This window comes from Sparus aurata, chromosome 8, assembly GCF_900880675.1.
Source record: "Sparus aurata chromosome 8, fSpaAur1.1, whole genome shotgun sequence".
NCBI lineage: Eukaryota > Metazoa > Chordata > Actinopteri > Spariformes > Sparidae > Sparus > Sparus aurata.
The window spans coordinates 23165062-23180512 of record NC_044194.1 but is presented as its reverse complement, the minus strand read 5'-3'; the positions used below and the strand labels follow the sequence as shown (position 1 = coordinate 23180512).

The following is a 15451-nucleotide window of genomic DNA, read 5'->3' as shown; positions in this document are numbered from 1 at the left end:
AACATGTACGCACATCAGAGCAGGTATTTTCCCAATTAACAACTGTTAAAACAGCTGTGATTGTAACCTACACTATTCTACACTGTCAGTTTATTTAGTCCATTGAAAACTGACAGCGAATCCACAGTTACAAGCCCCAAATTGTCAGGCTCCACAACGCCTTTCCTATTGAAAGTGCTGCATAAACTTCTGTCGGTCATCAAAATTTGACTTTCCCTCGTTGGCCCTGATGATGCAGGAGGAAATTTGCTGTTCAAGCAACAAGTTACCTGGCAGTCCTTCTAACGTCATGTTTCCTCCTCTTGTTTGGTTTGTAAGTAGTCCGCGTAACATTAACAAACCACACTACAGGTGTGAATACACATTAAGATTTCATGTTGATGTCTGAGTGTTGGAGAGAACTGTCAATCGTCGAGGCAAATTCTTCCATGGCCTTAACAGACCGCTGCAGGAGAGCTGAAATTGCGAGCTTGTTTCATCTCAAAGGTGTCTGAGAATAAAACTTAGGTAAAGTTAGATTTGACTCTGTTGCACAGTGTGATATGAAACAGGTCATACATGTTCATCCTGCATGGTGACGTCCACAGGTCAGAGATTTGGGGATGACTCAAACACACAGCTGAAACGATCAAACCAATCGTGATGACATTCTCATTTGTCTAATTTGGCTGGAAAATTGGCAGCTATCGGATCAAATTTGGTAGTGTTTTCAAGAAATCAGTCAGAACCACTGCAGTGTTCAGTCTGAAGTGTTACCATGGTAAAGGCACCAAATGCTGTTTTACTGCAGCGGAGCAGAAATCTGATATGAGCAAATAAAGTCAGTGTGGTAGTGTGAAAGAATGAAAGCATTTGGAGGTAAACCCTTTTTCCTCCATTGCATTTTAAGGTTAGATTTTCTCAATTTCTGCAATTGAACCCTCTTCGACATAACAGCTTGTTGTCTCTTAGACTCATCACTAATGATGCTGTTTGATGATGCTGTTCGTATGAATTCAGTCTGAGCTAGTGCTGCTTTTGTGCTGCATACCTCCACTTTTTAGCCTGTTACTGTTATTTTTAACTCATATCATTTTAAACATGTGCACAAATCCAATATTTCTAAAAGAAATAAAAGAAGTAAGATGTCTCCTGCAGCTGGATCTCGATTGTGCTCTCTCTGATTGCAGCGACTCGCCTGGAAAAGCCCTCTCTGCTCATTCAGATTCTCCTCCTGCTCCATTTCTCTCTCAGCTCATAGTAGTAGTAGATTTCCTTTGTTTCCATGACAACGTGCTCCATTCTCACCTCTCCGTCTCTTCACTCATCTCCCCTCCCTCCCTCTCCGATTCTCTGGCTCCACCAGTCAAAGCAGGAGGCAGGTGGGCTGGGCTGTGACGTGGTGCGGGTGGAGGTGGAGGAGAGCCTGACCAAAGAGCAACTGCTGGAGACGTTCATCACTTGTGGTAGGGACGCACACAGATGTATAAATGCACACACTGGCGGAGAAATTTCACAACATATACAGGTTGTTTTTACGTTGTTTTTGTTTTCTACATTCATTTAGAGCTGAGGCATTTAACAGATGAATTGATCAAGTGGTCGGCAGAAAAACATTTTAAATGATGGAGCCAATCATTTGTGGATTAGGTATTAAATGAAAAACACTTAAATTCACTGAATCCAGCATTGATTCTGGTTTCAGTTGTGAATATTTGCTGGTTTTCTTATTCTTCTGTGATAATAAATGGAATATATAAATATATATAACAATAAGTGACAAATGACAATAAAGCTTTGATTGATTGATTGATTGAATATCTTATAGTTTTTCAAGTAAAATGGAAACATAAAACTTCAAGCATTTTCATGTGTCGTTAGCTGTCGCAAAGATAACTGGATCATTGGTTTTTCCTCAGAGTGGCACTACCACCAACACAGGAGTAAACATGAGTATTTTTATGGTGACAGAAATGGTGCCAATGTTAATTAGTATGTTTAAAATTTAAATGCCATCCAAGTAACACTTACTAATGAGACTCTTTACTCAAATAATAGGAGGCCATGGCTGACCCGGAGCTGAATTTATTATTAATTTGTGCAGTGGCTAATATTAAGTCGAGGTTTACTGGTTAATGTTAGGTCTTGGGTCCATTTATGTTTTAATTTTGAAGAAACGGTTTGGAACTGTGGAGTCGGAGTTTTTTTTCAGTTAACTGTCTGAAACACTTTTATTTATGAGTTTCAGTTCTTGACTTCTTATAGGAAGTCTAACTGTTGGCTCACTCTTCCCGTTTCAGGTTTCCTGGTGCCGGCGGTGGGGTCTGGAGGTCACAGTAGTCACTGTGTGGTGGTGCTGCTGGAGGGACTGGAGAAGGCTTCATCCCTAACAGGCCTGCTGGGAGACCTCTGCCACAGTCTGGACAACAGGGGCTCTGCTTCACCGCTGGTTCTCAACACTGGTACGTCTCACTGCTGCCAGGCTCTGACTTGAAGCATAATCAAACACACAGTTCAACCAGGTAAAATAACAGCATGCTAATGTAATAAAATCAGAATAATCTGTCCAACGAGTGCAATGAATCTACTGGAACTTCGCCTCAATAAACTGTGCTTTTGTAACAGACGTTGGAGGCATTTATCCGACAGATTAACTCAAAGTCAGGAGTTTATCATATAAAACCAGATACCACCAGAGAATAAAGGAAAATTAATTGACTTCCTGTCCTTTTCCCCCTGTACATCCGTCCCTCAGGTCCCCACCACTTCCGTGAAGGCAGCTTCCTGATTGCGACGCTGTCTAAGCCTGGCCTGCAGGGATCAGAGCTCCGTCTTCAGCAGCATTTCCGCTGGGTAACGCTTCGCTGGGACCAGGAGCCACTGCACGGCCTGCTGGGAAGGCATCTCCGCAGGAAGCTGCTTCATAAGGTCAATGAGCAGATGATCACTGCTGCCTTGATTTCATTATGCAAAAATCACATCTAGATTTGCTTCAGTGGTTCATATTTACAGCCCCTTTTCAGTTAGCAGCAGTTAGCAGCTAACTCAAAGAAGAAGAATGTGTGAAAAACTGGAGGAAGAATGAGGTCAAGGAGCTCCTTATCATCCAAGCATAGGGCGAGATGAACTGCCGTATAAGAGTAAATTATCATTATTAACATGTTATGCCATGGTTTAGAAAGCCTTACCTGACATGTATGATATTCACGACGCTGTTGTGTACACGTTAAGATTAATATGTGAATTTTAAGTTTTATTTTGAAGACTAAAGTGAGCAATTATAATTGTTTTAAACATGTAAAGACCTTCCACCATCTTTCCCACACTGTCTCTGTGAGAAAAATACATGCGAAAAAGTTCAACACTAAATGGTTAATGGCAAATTATACTCAAATAATAGGTAGCAATTTGTTAATCGGAGTCAAGAATTGTTATGGAGATTGTTATTTCCCAAAACGCTTTCTCTGAGTCAGTATTTATAGTGTTGCATCAGAGCTGTGACTGTGAAGGAGAGCGATAAAATGAATAATGCATGGAGAAATTCTCAGAATCCATACCTCGGCCTGTTTTGTTGACTCATTTATTCAAATATCAGGAAGATAAATGATAAGCCTCCTTTTTGTTCCATCCCTCTATTACGCTAAGCTTAAAGTTAAAGCTTAAATCTCTTCCGCCACCTCTCCTTCAGATGGGGACCGGAGTTTGGGCACCTGATGGCGTCATGGAGCGGTCGGTGTTGTGGGTGAGCCAGGTGTGGCAGCAGCTCAACGCCTGTCTGTCGCGACTGGGGACCCACGAGGCTCTGCTGGGTCCGCAGCTCTTCCTGTCCTGCCCTGTGGTCCCGAACAACACACAGGCAATCGTCAGGTGTGTGTTACTCTGAGAGCCAAGTGTCGATGTTTAAGAGAGATTATACCCTATGATGATTATTATGACTGACACTCACCTTAATGTCGATTGACTGACTGCGTGTGTGTGTGTTCAGGTGGTTGGCTCGGCTCTGGAACGCCGTGGTCGTCCCCCGTGTGGAAGAAGCCATCATTTCCCGGGTAACAGCCAAGCGCTCCTCCTCCTCCTCCTCCTCCGGCACCTCTTCTTCCTCATCGCCGTCGTCGCAGCGACCGTCTCCTAGCAACTGTGGGCTGAGTGCCGGGCAGCAGGCTGTGGTGAAAGCCGCCCTCAGCATCCTGGTCAACAAGGCTGTTCTCCTGGGCTGCCCTCTGCCTCGTCACGGTGCGTGGGCGGTCCTTCACATGTTTCACCTGCCGTTGTTTCAGTCTGGACAACCTGCTGGAAAATTGAAATGCTGATGTGCAGTCTTTATGTGATCTCCCTGCAGAGATTGACAGATACCTGCTGGAGTTTCGGGGCGGGACCTTCCCTCTGTCAGCCATCGGCTCCTATAAAGGAAGTGGCGGTGGAGGGGGGAGAAAGGGACGCGACAGCAGCAAATTGAGACGATCCAACACCAGCCCTCGAAAGAAGGGAAGCCCCGCCTTGAACTGGAGCTGTGGCGGTTCCTTCAGAGAGGGTAAGATGGCCATCAGTGATACACGCTGTGTCCCAATGAAGCTGTGTCCTTCAGATCACCTTAAGGTCATGCTGAACCTTCTTAATCTTGTTATTCAGGGGAGACTTTACTGGTGAAAACACAGTATTTTTAATCCACCAGTTAATTTTGACATTTTGAGCTGATGGGCTCCATAACATGTGAAATGATTCAGTTGAAAATGTCCAAAATACACATATAGGTGTTTTTTTTAAGCATGTTTAATTTGAGAGACAAGGCCCCTTCCATTCCTGTCACCCTCAACACCTTATTTCAGAAAAAAAAAAAAACATTGTTGTTAGTCGGAAATTTGTTCAATCATTCTTTCTTCTCTCCAATTCTCCATCCATCTCTTACTCACTGAGGAGGATGAGATGCACCAGCACAGCCAACTACACACTGTACAGTGCCAGAAACAAGTTGAGATAACTAAAAAAGTGTGAAGAATTGTCAGAATCTGGGAGAAATACAGGAGAATCGTGACGCCCTGAGAGGGGAGAGGGCAATGAAACATGGGAGTCTCCTGGGAAAATTGGTAGGGTTGGCAAGAATGGCTATAATGAGGTATAGAAGTCCGGAAATGTGGATTTCAGAACGGGGGACACTGGCTTTTTGTCAGCAGTATCCACAAGGGGGCGATGTTTAACAGGCTTAACATCTCCTGAATGCTGCTGTCCTCACAGCAGTGTTCCTGATAATCCACACACCTCAGTGTGGACGGTTTATACATATTTTAACTTCAGCAGTCAAAGTGGACATATGTTTTGGGGAAGTGAGTGGCCTGGCCTGGTAGAGACATGTTTGTTCATATTTGCTTGTGTTGCAGGTTCACTGTCGAGCACTGATGTCAGCTTCATCTCGAATGGCAAAGATCAGAGGTTTGTCTTTTGTGTAATATTATTGTCATGCAGTAGTATTGGTCCCACAGTGCAACGCTGGTACTGGAGTAGTAGGACTACTTACATGTCATGTCCCTGTAATAAGGCTAAAATGTGAAAATTAATGTAATGTCATTGTGTTTGCAGGGAGCCTGTAGGCCTGTCTGTGTTCTCTGATGACGAGACCGATTTAATCAGAGAGCTGCAGACGATGTGCTCCAGCAAGTCGGAGCCAGACATCAGCAAGGTACTGTCACAAGTACACTCATAACAACACAACACTGTCTGCCCTGAGTGATTCATTCTGTCAAACATTAAGGATAACTAACTTTATATGTAAAAAGACAAAATAAACTTTTTTATGTCACATTTACAGATACAGTGAATGTTCTATGGGACAAAATATCTCCTCATAATACAGTATCCAATCAATAAATTGAACCCCCTGTTGTTGTTCTGAGATGCAACAATCAATGACATCCAAACAGAAGTTTAAAGGAACAGTTCACCCAAAAGTGAAGATTCAACCATGATCTACTTGCCCTCAAGTCAGGTCACGTTTCTAATGCTAATGCTTTTAGCCTTTAGCAGCAGGATTTTAATTACGTCTTTTCAAATCAGTTTGAGATCTTGGGGCTTTCAGAAACCTGGCTTACGCTGAATGAACTGCAATGAGCCATTTTATGTTTACTTTTCCAGTTGTTTTTCTTTTAGGTTTTTAAATAAGCCCCCCACTTTAAATTCACTTCAGACTAACATAAGAGTTAATCAAAATACAGATTCCAGTAGACTGATCTATGAACAGTGTTTCTCTAAAACTAATGTATGTTAGTTCTCCAGCGGATTAAAGTGGTATAAATTCAGCAAAAGTGACCTTGCCGCTTTAACAAAGGATGAATACATATGGATAGACCTCCGACTACCGCTGTGTGTTTATCTGTGTGTATATCATCCATATAAACCACCTCAGAAACAGTTTTGCCGTTCAGAAGCTACACAGGTCTCAATTACAGTGACATTTTCAAACACTCAGCTTTTAGGTCACATGTTGTGACTCATTTCTGGCTCTTTAATTCATCGCTGTCATCCTTCTAAATATAGAGACCGTATGTGTGTCTGGGGCACCGCACCGGCTTGGTAATGACTCCTGTGCTGTTTGAGATGAGGGCTGGAACTATTTATCAGGCTATTTTTAGCCTTTTTATCCTGCACCCAAATCTGATCAGAGATGTTTTGTGGACATTTTTAAAGAAAACAAAGTTCCCCCATAGGTTTTCTTTACATATTTCTTTACATAATCTATTGATTATGTTTCAAACTAATCGGTGAACTATCCTCTAAAAAGAAATCCCCCTATTCATAAACCTTGACCTGCACGACCCTGATGCTGATGACACCTCAGCTCCAGCATCCCGCCCAGTAATTTACTTCAAATAACGACCTACCTGTCACAGTCAGTTGAGGTTTTAGCTCACGTTTGTTCATCCTCCACAGATCTCTCAGGCCAAAGACGACTTGATTGTATTCTCCAGCTCTCCCAGTGAAGCGACGTCGACCCAAAAGGTCGAGCAGGAAACCGCCATCCAGCAGCGACCGCAGATGGTGAGAGGGAGTGTGAAAACATTACGACTGGAAATAAAAAATACTTCTAAGTAATGTGTGTGGAGAAAAACGTCCCAGCAGGGAAAAGTAATACAGAATACAGCAGATAAGTAGTAAAGTAAGTAAAAACCTACACAGATGCAGGACATTGCATTCCACTCTGTTTTTATCTGTAGCAGCTATTTTCCATTTTGGTTATTTTTCTGTTTTCTGTAGGAAAAAAACAAGCACCCTGCACTAATCTCTCATTATCACTCCAGTGAGCCACAAACCGGTGACTCAAATTGAAAATGAATGTGTGTGATTGTTTTGTCCAACTTTTAATTACGTCTTTGCGGTGCGTTGGGTGTTATCTCACACATAATTGTCCAGTATTAGCAGTTTTAGGACTGAACTGTCGTACAATATGTCATTACTGCAGGTTTACTTACTTACTTACTCTACGGCGCTTTTCAGCCTCTTTTAGTAAATTGTTTTGAGGCTGTGATTCAGCTTGTAAAATATCAGAGTGAGGAAAGAAGTCAACAGAAGTAACGTTAATAAAAAAGTAAAACATTACCTCGTCTATTTTTGTCTCAGTCACGCCAAATAGTTATTTATCAGCGATGGTTGTCTAACGCTGACGACGACAACTCCCATAATCCCACACTGCTTCACAACAATCTACTTCTTTTGTTTTCATTGAGAGCTGCAGAAATTACATACTGTTTTTCTTAAAAAGGCTCCAACTCATTAAACTCTGTCTCTACATGCAGACTGTTGTCCGTCAGTCCAGCCGCAGCTCCGCCCAGGCAGCCGTCCAGAGCAGCGACCGGCGTTCAGGCCCTCGCGCCAAATCGCAGCTCCCCGTCCCCAGCAGCAGGGGGCAGCAGACACGGGCCTCCCCTGCTGCCACCAGCAGCAGCAGCAGCAACAACAACAGCAGCAGCAGCAGCCCGAGCCGAACGCAGACGCCCCCGAGCCGCAGCAGAACCCCCAACAGCAGCAGCAGCAGCAGCAGCAGCAGAACAAAGCAGGTTCCCCCCAGCAGCAACAACAACTACTACCGCAACAACAACATCGACAACAACCAATCACACGAGGACATCTGGATCCTCCACAGAGACCTGCACGAAAACAACAACAACAGCAAGTAGACCCCCCCCTACCCCCTCACCCCCCCATTATTCCGCTGTGAACCTCCCTCCACAATGTAAAGACTAGGTACCTGACGACCTTTGACTCTTAGTATTTGTACTTGTTATCCGTACTTGTTACACTGTACTACAGTTGTGTACTTGGGGACCATAGTTTTATTCTATTACAGTATTTGAAGTATTTGATCGTTTGGTTTGGTAAGATTTTACATGAGGCAAAAACAACAGAAGCTAATGCAGAAGGTTACTTTACTGTTGCCTTATTCCAGTGTATCGACCTGCTTATTATGGGACAGTATTCAGCAGACAAGATACAGCGTGAGAATTTACCGGAATAAGAGTCGAGATATAAAGTATCTGACTGGTGGAAACTGCCTCAAAACAGTACTGACACAGTATGTTTGTGTACTGTACTTCTCCGTCTGGTATAAGGCCACTGAAGAGTAACTGAAGGTACGTACAGGTGTCAACCTTTCTACTGAAAAGTGTTTTTGGATCAAAGAAAGAAATGAGCAGGATTTTATTTTCTCTTTTTTTGTTGTTTTTGCTATTAAGTATTTTGAGATATTCAAGTGTTTTATCTTTAAATAGTTGCAAGGTTGGTTTAAATACTGTTGAAATTAATCAGGGTTTTACCAAATATATTTGTAAATAAGAATTAGTAAGTTTAAATGCTCTATAGATTGGTGTATGTGGTATGACGCTTGTACAGTGATGAAAACCTTGAAGCAAAACTGCTGAAAAAAAAGAAAAACTTGTATATAGTGTTTGTAAGACGAGTTTGGTTCTGAACCCCTTCACTTGTTTCAAAGTGAACGGGCCGTGGCAATAAGTAATAGAACTGTATAAACACAGGATGTCCTCACTCAACTGTAAGCCATAATAAATATTTTAAATCATTTCCCCCCCTACCCGAGTCATGTTCAATTTAACCCCAGCTGAGCCCTACAATGACATTTCTTTTCTGCTTTCCATTATCACTGTGTTCTTCTTCATATGTTTTTACTTTACTTTAAAAGTTTTATTTTAAGCGGACATTGTTTATATATATATATAAATATATCTATACATATGTACAGGAGAGATTTTAGTCAACCTATGATTTTGATCTGTACGATAGCTGTTTGAGGTTTAAAGAATTGTCTTTCAAGCACAAACATTAAAATGGCACTGTCAAAATCCCCCATCTGACTTTTTCTGTTTCTTTTCCTTCTTAATGTTTTATTTTTCATCCTGATTAAAACACAGGACCTCACAGAGCCCCCTGCACCAGCTTCGGATCTTTTCTAGACTCTTCTTTAGTGCCAATCCCAGTAAAGATCATATTGAGAAAATTCTTATGCCGGCAAATCATTTTTTTAAAAATAATACATCGACAGAGCTTGTAAGAAAATATCACTTTTCCTTAAAAACACTGGGCCTCATTCATGAACCGTTCTTACGAACAAATTTGTTCTTAAGTCCTACTTACGAAGATTTTACGAAGATTGTGGCATTCATGAATTTTTCCTTATCTAGGATTTTTTCTTAGGCAAGAACAAATCCTACGAACACTCAGGAGAACTCTTACGCACATTTCAGGGCCGAAATGTTGGCATGGTTGTGTTTTCTTCTCTTGTGTAGTTCAATAAAATGCAATATTACAGTGATAATTCTGTCATATTTATTCATTTATTTATTCATTTAATATTTTGGGTAATTTACAAAGAATTTCAATTCTAAAATAAATTAAATGTGCCAATGATTTAAGATAAATCAAGTAAATTGGAAACATGCCATCAATTAGTGACCCCCCCACCCTATTTATACGTGGCATTTCTCCATCCAAGGCCCACAAAACAATGGCATATATGTTGCTCCTGCGGCTTTCATCAATGTAGGAACACAGCTGCGAACAATTCTGAGGCTTACGAACGAGTTGGTGATTCTGAGGTAGGGTTTCCTTAAGGAACCTCTTAAGAACAACTTAAGAAATAATCTAAGAAGATTCTTAAGAAGATATTGGTGAATGAGGCCCATTAATATGATTGTACATTATTGTTTTGTTTATATCTGTGTCAGAATTCTGACAGGCGGTTCCAGCTTCTAACAAGGTTTGTGTGGTGTCACATGGTATCTGATCTCAAGTGGCTCCAACTATGTTCAGACCCAGAGAAATCCACATTTTACTCAAGCTAAAGGCTTCATTTTATCACCTGTTGAAACTTCCGAGGAATGAGTCAGAGTGAGGATGGAAGTGGGCGAACGTGACTGAACGTAACGTCAATAAAACTGAAACTTTACCTGGTCAAAGAACATTTCAACCTGAGTCACGTAAGATATATTTTCCTCAATAATTGTGGTTATCTAACAACAACTCTCATGACCCCAGACTACGTCTTTGAAATAAAAACATTTGACTTCCTCTTTGGTCAGGATGCAGTTTGTTTGTGGTCCGGGACACATGTTTTGTACCATTTTGTGTCATAATATGGTACATTTTCACAAACTCTGTATACTTTGACAATTAGTATTCATTACACTCTGCCCACATTAGTGTACATTATGAATTTGGTGTTGGATTCATGTTAGAATCAGTATCACAAACTTTACCTGACAAATACATTTTCTTTTAATGGAAATGACAAAGCCACACTGAAATTGTCCAAATCTTTAGTTTTACTGCAAATATAGTTGATTGAACAAATACATTTATACATTTTTTGGACATCTGGGTCCTTTTCCTATGAGTAAGAAACAGCTCTGTTCTTAATTTACTCTGTAAAAAAAAACATCACAGTTAAGACATCAAGGCATTTCTCTTAGTACCTTAATTTTCTGCATCGCTGCTTTACAAAATTATTATTCAGTATGAAAGGAGCAACACACTCTTCCTTCAACCAAAGAAAATAAAGTGATTTCAGAAGAGTTTTCCAGTTTCCGATAGAAGAGAGAGAAGTTGGAAAGTAATAAAAATAAAATGCTAAATGGTCTGCTTTGCATGTGTACAGCGCTGGCTCTGAAAAAATAGAATTTATTTCTCATAGAAAATGCATTTTTGTGATGAATTACTGGCTCCTCTATATAATTCATCAAGTAAAGCTGAAGAATTAAAGTAAAAAGCAGAATTTGTTATCAAAGGTCTACAAATGAAAAACTGTACAGCATTTAATCATCCGAGTGTTTCCTTGCTGTGAAAGCTGATGAGTACCTCAGGGTGTCTCTAAAGTGCATTCAGATAGAAAAATAAGGGTATCTGAGTCATCGTTTGTTAGCAGAGTCAGCCAGCAGCGTCACTGTTAGTGTGTGTGTGTGTGTGTGTGTATGTGTGTGTGTGTGTGTGTGTGTGTGTGTTGATGGCAGGGAAGTTACTGCAGGCTCAGACTGACTAATCAGAAATACTACAACAAATGTTCAGAAAATACTGCAATGCAGTACACAACAAGCCACTGTAGAAGTCTCAAATCTTCTCTAGAACTGTTCCACAATACCAGATGTTCTCTCTCTATCCTGTAGGATATTTTTGTATATTTTCTATCAAAATTTGACAAATATGGTGCTTTATAGTTTCACTTTACAGGCAACTTTAAATTGTAAGTGGTTCAGAAAAACATAGTTAATTTTGTCTCTTTTGATCATCAAATACTGATGCCTTGCTTCAAGACCAAGCAGAGAAGTCAACAACTTCCTTATGTGCAACATAAATGGCTAAATCCTGTTAGGTGCATATGGTAAGTTAACATTGTGCTTTCTGAGCTGCATTGTCTGTTGGCTCATAGTTGCATTTTGTAATTGTGCAGAACAGAAAATGTTACTGCAAGACAACGTACAATGAGTCCGACTTCTACAGTGGCTGCTGCTCTGTGTTCAGAGTTAAAACAACTGGAGGCTTCAGTGAAAACCAGCTGGTTGGTCACTAGTCTGAACAAAACATTTTTTCTAGAAAGTTATCCCTAAATCAAACCAGTAAAAATGTTTTTGAAACAATTATGCAAGACAAACTTTTTGAAAGCAAATACAATGTTTTGGGCAGTGGAAGATCTGAACTGAGGGGACCTTCACGAAGTTTGTCCTGCTCCAAAAACACTTGACTGACTGAAACCTGTAAAGGCACTTAAAATGTGTCAACAACAACAAACGTGTCCCGTTAGTCAGACTGAACTATGGATGTTGTGGGCATGTCATTATGTGTTTCATTACATATTACTTTTAGCATCATGTTCTGCTGTTTCACTTGTAATTTAGGTGAATAATGATGATTCAAAAGTGTTTACTATTGGCCTCTTCGACCCAAAATGATCAGTATCAGAACACTGGATCAATCCCATTAGAGTTAGGGGTATGTGTGTGTGTGTGTGTCTGTGCCTGGCTGCTTAGAGGCGAGTGTCTTGGACTTCATCCTCAGCTTCCTCTGGCAGGGACGAGATCTTGGCGGTCTGCGGTGGCGCCCTCTTGCTGGAGTTCAGGCGGTGAAGCGCGGGGAAGAGGTTGAGTCTGTCAGCAGTGCTCATGGCCTGTTTCAGGTGACTCGTCTCATTCAGCATCTTCTGGATGGAGTCGTAGCTTTTTATGGAGCTGCCCTCGATCATCTGGACAGACGGGAGGGAGGAGATGGTCATTTCTTTATCTGAGATTCGTTCATTCATTCATTTATTCTCTTTCTTTCAAAAAGTTGACTGAAGATGGAAAATCATTTGTAGAATAGGTTTTTTTCATGGTTTTCTACAAAAAAAATGGCTCAAACTAATCACCTTCTAAGTTTAACAGTGGCTTAAACTGATACCTGGATAAAGTCACATAAATGCCAAAGAAAACATTAAAATACTTAATCTGTCTCAATCGTAATGCATGGAAATGCAGTCCCTCATTGCTGAGCCACATTATGTCCACTCTACAACCACAGCCAACAACAAACACACCCAGTTGTTTGCACAGTATGCATCATCTTCCATTGTGCGATCAGTAATATGAAACTGCAGAGTTTTCTATTGACCAACATCTTTCAGTGGAGACTTAAAGCTGGAAATGTAACGTCTTACTTTGTTATAAGGATAATTTTTTCTGACAGTTGAAAGATGAGCTGTGGAGACACTGCTAATCAAATTATGTGTATTAGGGGATCAAGGAGACCGATAACAGCAACCAATACATTTGCAGTCAAACTTTAAATCTGAGTGTCAAAATTTGGAATGAACAGTGACAGAATGGAAATAAGTAGAAATTAGACTGGAGACTTTTTGTAATATACCATATATTTCATCTGAGTATTTACGTACCTGTGATACTTGCTTTTCCATGTGATTATTTTTATTGTTTTGCTCTGTTTTATGTATGTACAGCGCTTTGTAACTCTATCTTTAAAACCGTTTATAAATGTAATTTTTACTAGTATTTGTGACATCGAAGATATCGTTAGAAGGGGACTACAGACAAAGAGAAGAGGCTGCATTAGAACCAGGGTATCATATTGTTAAATTAACATATTTTATCCGCAGTCTGACCCTCAACAATTCTATAAAAATGCTAAAAATTAAAGCAGATAATATGGCTGATAATCGGCTGATCCCTAACTTTGTGGTGATTGTTCCAGGATGTGAAAATGTTGATTGGTATCATGTTGAACCTGCAGGAAAGCATCTGAACCAAAATATACCAAAAGTCAGCTGGCTTCATGTATTGGTGACAAAATTTCATTCATTCAGTCATTTTCCTATTCCCCATCTTAAATCTGTAATTTATTAGTCATTCATTCATCTATAAACGTATCTCTGTACATATCTAACAAATAAATACAAAAAGTTGTTCTTAGTCATGGTTCCTCCCTCTGCAGTAACACTGAGGTCACTTCCCTCATGTTTCCGTCACCCCAGCTGCCATTTCCAACACAAACCCCCATTACCAGCATGCAAACAAACACTTCAACACACACTCGACACACAGGAGTTTTCTCTTATCACTTCACAACAGGCGGCTGGAGTATTACACCTGGGTATTAAAATGTTGATAAAGCTCAAATATCAGCAGAAATTACTAGTCAGATTTCATCCAAAACTCACCAGGAAGGATTGACACTCCAGCAGTGGCTCCACTCTGTGTTCTGATAGGATGACGGTGCAGCCAGAAAACGCGTGCTTCAGGGTCTTCCTCAGGACCTGTAACGTTCTGCTCACACAAACAAATACACATAACCATCATCACCAGCATCATCATCAAAAGTCGTCCGTCTCTAATGCTAACACATTAGCTTAGCATTCAGGCTGTTCCTGCTGGGGCTGACATGAAAGAGCAGCAGCGCTGGCCTCAGGTTAAATTAGATTGCTCACTCTAGGCTTCATTAACTATCTGCACATATGGTCACACACACACACACACACGCGCACGCACACACATGCATACACACAATCTGAATTACTGTAAGCACTAAAATTGTCACCATATGCAGTGACAGGAACAACACACATGTTGGATTTGGGTGACTTCTGCTGCACTGTGACCTCAGGATGCAGCAAATACACACACAAAAGAAATACACACAAACCCTGGAGCACAATCGGATATTAGCTGCGTTTAAGTGTGCTGCAGTGTGCCGCGCCCTTCCTTACAGAAAAGGTCATTAAACCTTCTAATGTGTACAGTACACAAAGGCACACAGGGAGAAACAAGACTTATCAAGGAAACATCAGTAACAAAGACACAGGATGAAAATCCCACTGCTCTCAATAATAATATGGTCTATATCTACCTGATGCTGCCAGCAGCATGATCTACAGTCGATGCAGAAGTCATCCCAGATTCAACTTTAATTAAAAAGTTAAATAATGAGCCTTAAACTGACCTTCATCCAGGCAAAGCTCCAGGATCAGCTGGCAGTACCCTCCTCTTTCTGAGGGTCTCATTTATCCAAATGGATCTCTGTTTCCCTGAGTCCAGCGTACTATTAAGCAACAGATTCTCACCCTCAATTGGAGCCAAAGCAAGTCCCCTCCACCTAAACATTCTCCTAGCCAGATGTTGTATTTTCATAAGGTGGCCAACTATCTACTAACTAGGTTGTTAACTACCTCTAGACTTAAAATAATAAGAATAAAAAGTTCAGATCTGCAAGTTGATTTGGAGTATCGACCTAGCAGTTGCCTAAGCTTCAGTTTAATGAGAGTGCTCTCTTTGTGCCTCGTGTTTTCCAAACACACACACTGTCTGATCAGGCCATAACACTATTTAAACAAGTAGAAAAGGTACATTAAGAACCCCAAATACCCAGTAATTGTATTTTTGATGATGTAACACTGTGATTATTTTATTTACATCTTTAGGAGCATTGGTTAGGA

At 40.8% G+C, this 15451-nt stretch overlaps 2 protein-coding genes across 2 annotated transcripts in view; one reads left to right on the top strand and one right to left on the bottom strand.

Annotated features, from left to right (window-relative positions):
* cttnbp2 (cortactin binding protein 2) overlaps window positions 1–9328 on the top strand; it is an 88142-nt gene extending 78814 nt beyond the window's left edge. Inside the window, exons 14-23 of the mRNA XM_030425737.1 lie at window positions 1346–1445; window positions 2280–2441; window positions 2735–2907; window positions 3668–3846; window positions 3965–4212; window positions 4319–4510; window positions 5355–5406; window positions 5554–5653; window positions 6901–7008; window positions 7764–9328. Of these exons, the coding sequence (XP_030281597.1) occupies window positions 1346–1445; window positions 2280–2441; window positions 2735–2907; window positions 3668–3846; window positions 3965–4212; window positions 4319–4510; window positions 5355–5406; window positions 5554–5653; window positions 6901–7008; window positions 7764–8144 (1695 nt within the window). The 3' untranslated portion in view covers window positions 8145–9328. The remainder of the gene's footprint in view (window positions 1–1345; window positions 1446–2279; window positions 2442–2734; window positions 2908–3667; window positions 3847–3964; window positions 4213–4318; window positions 4511–5354; window positions 5407–5553; window positions 5654–6900; window positions 7009–7763) is intronic.
* Window positions 9329–10779: 1451 nt separating this feature from the next.
* cftr (CF transmembrane conductance regulator) overlaps window positions 10780–15451 on the bottom strand; it is a 38526-nt gene continuing 33854 nt past the window's right edge. Inside the window, exons 26-27 of the mRNA XM_030426834.1 lie at window positions 14180–14285; window positions 10780–12712 (exon numbers count right to left, since the gene is read on the bottom strand). Of these exons, the coding sequence (XP_030282694.1) occupies window positions 12497–12712; window positions 14180–14285 (322 nt within the window). The 3' untranslated portion in view covers window positions 10780–12496. The remainder of the gene's footprint in view (window positions 12713–14179; window positions 14286–15451) is intronic.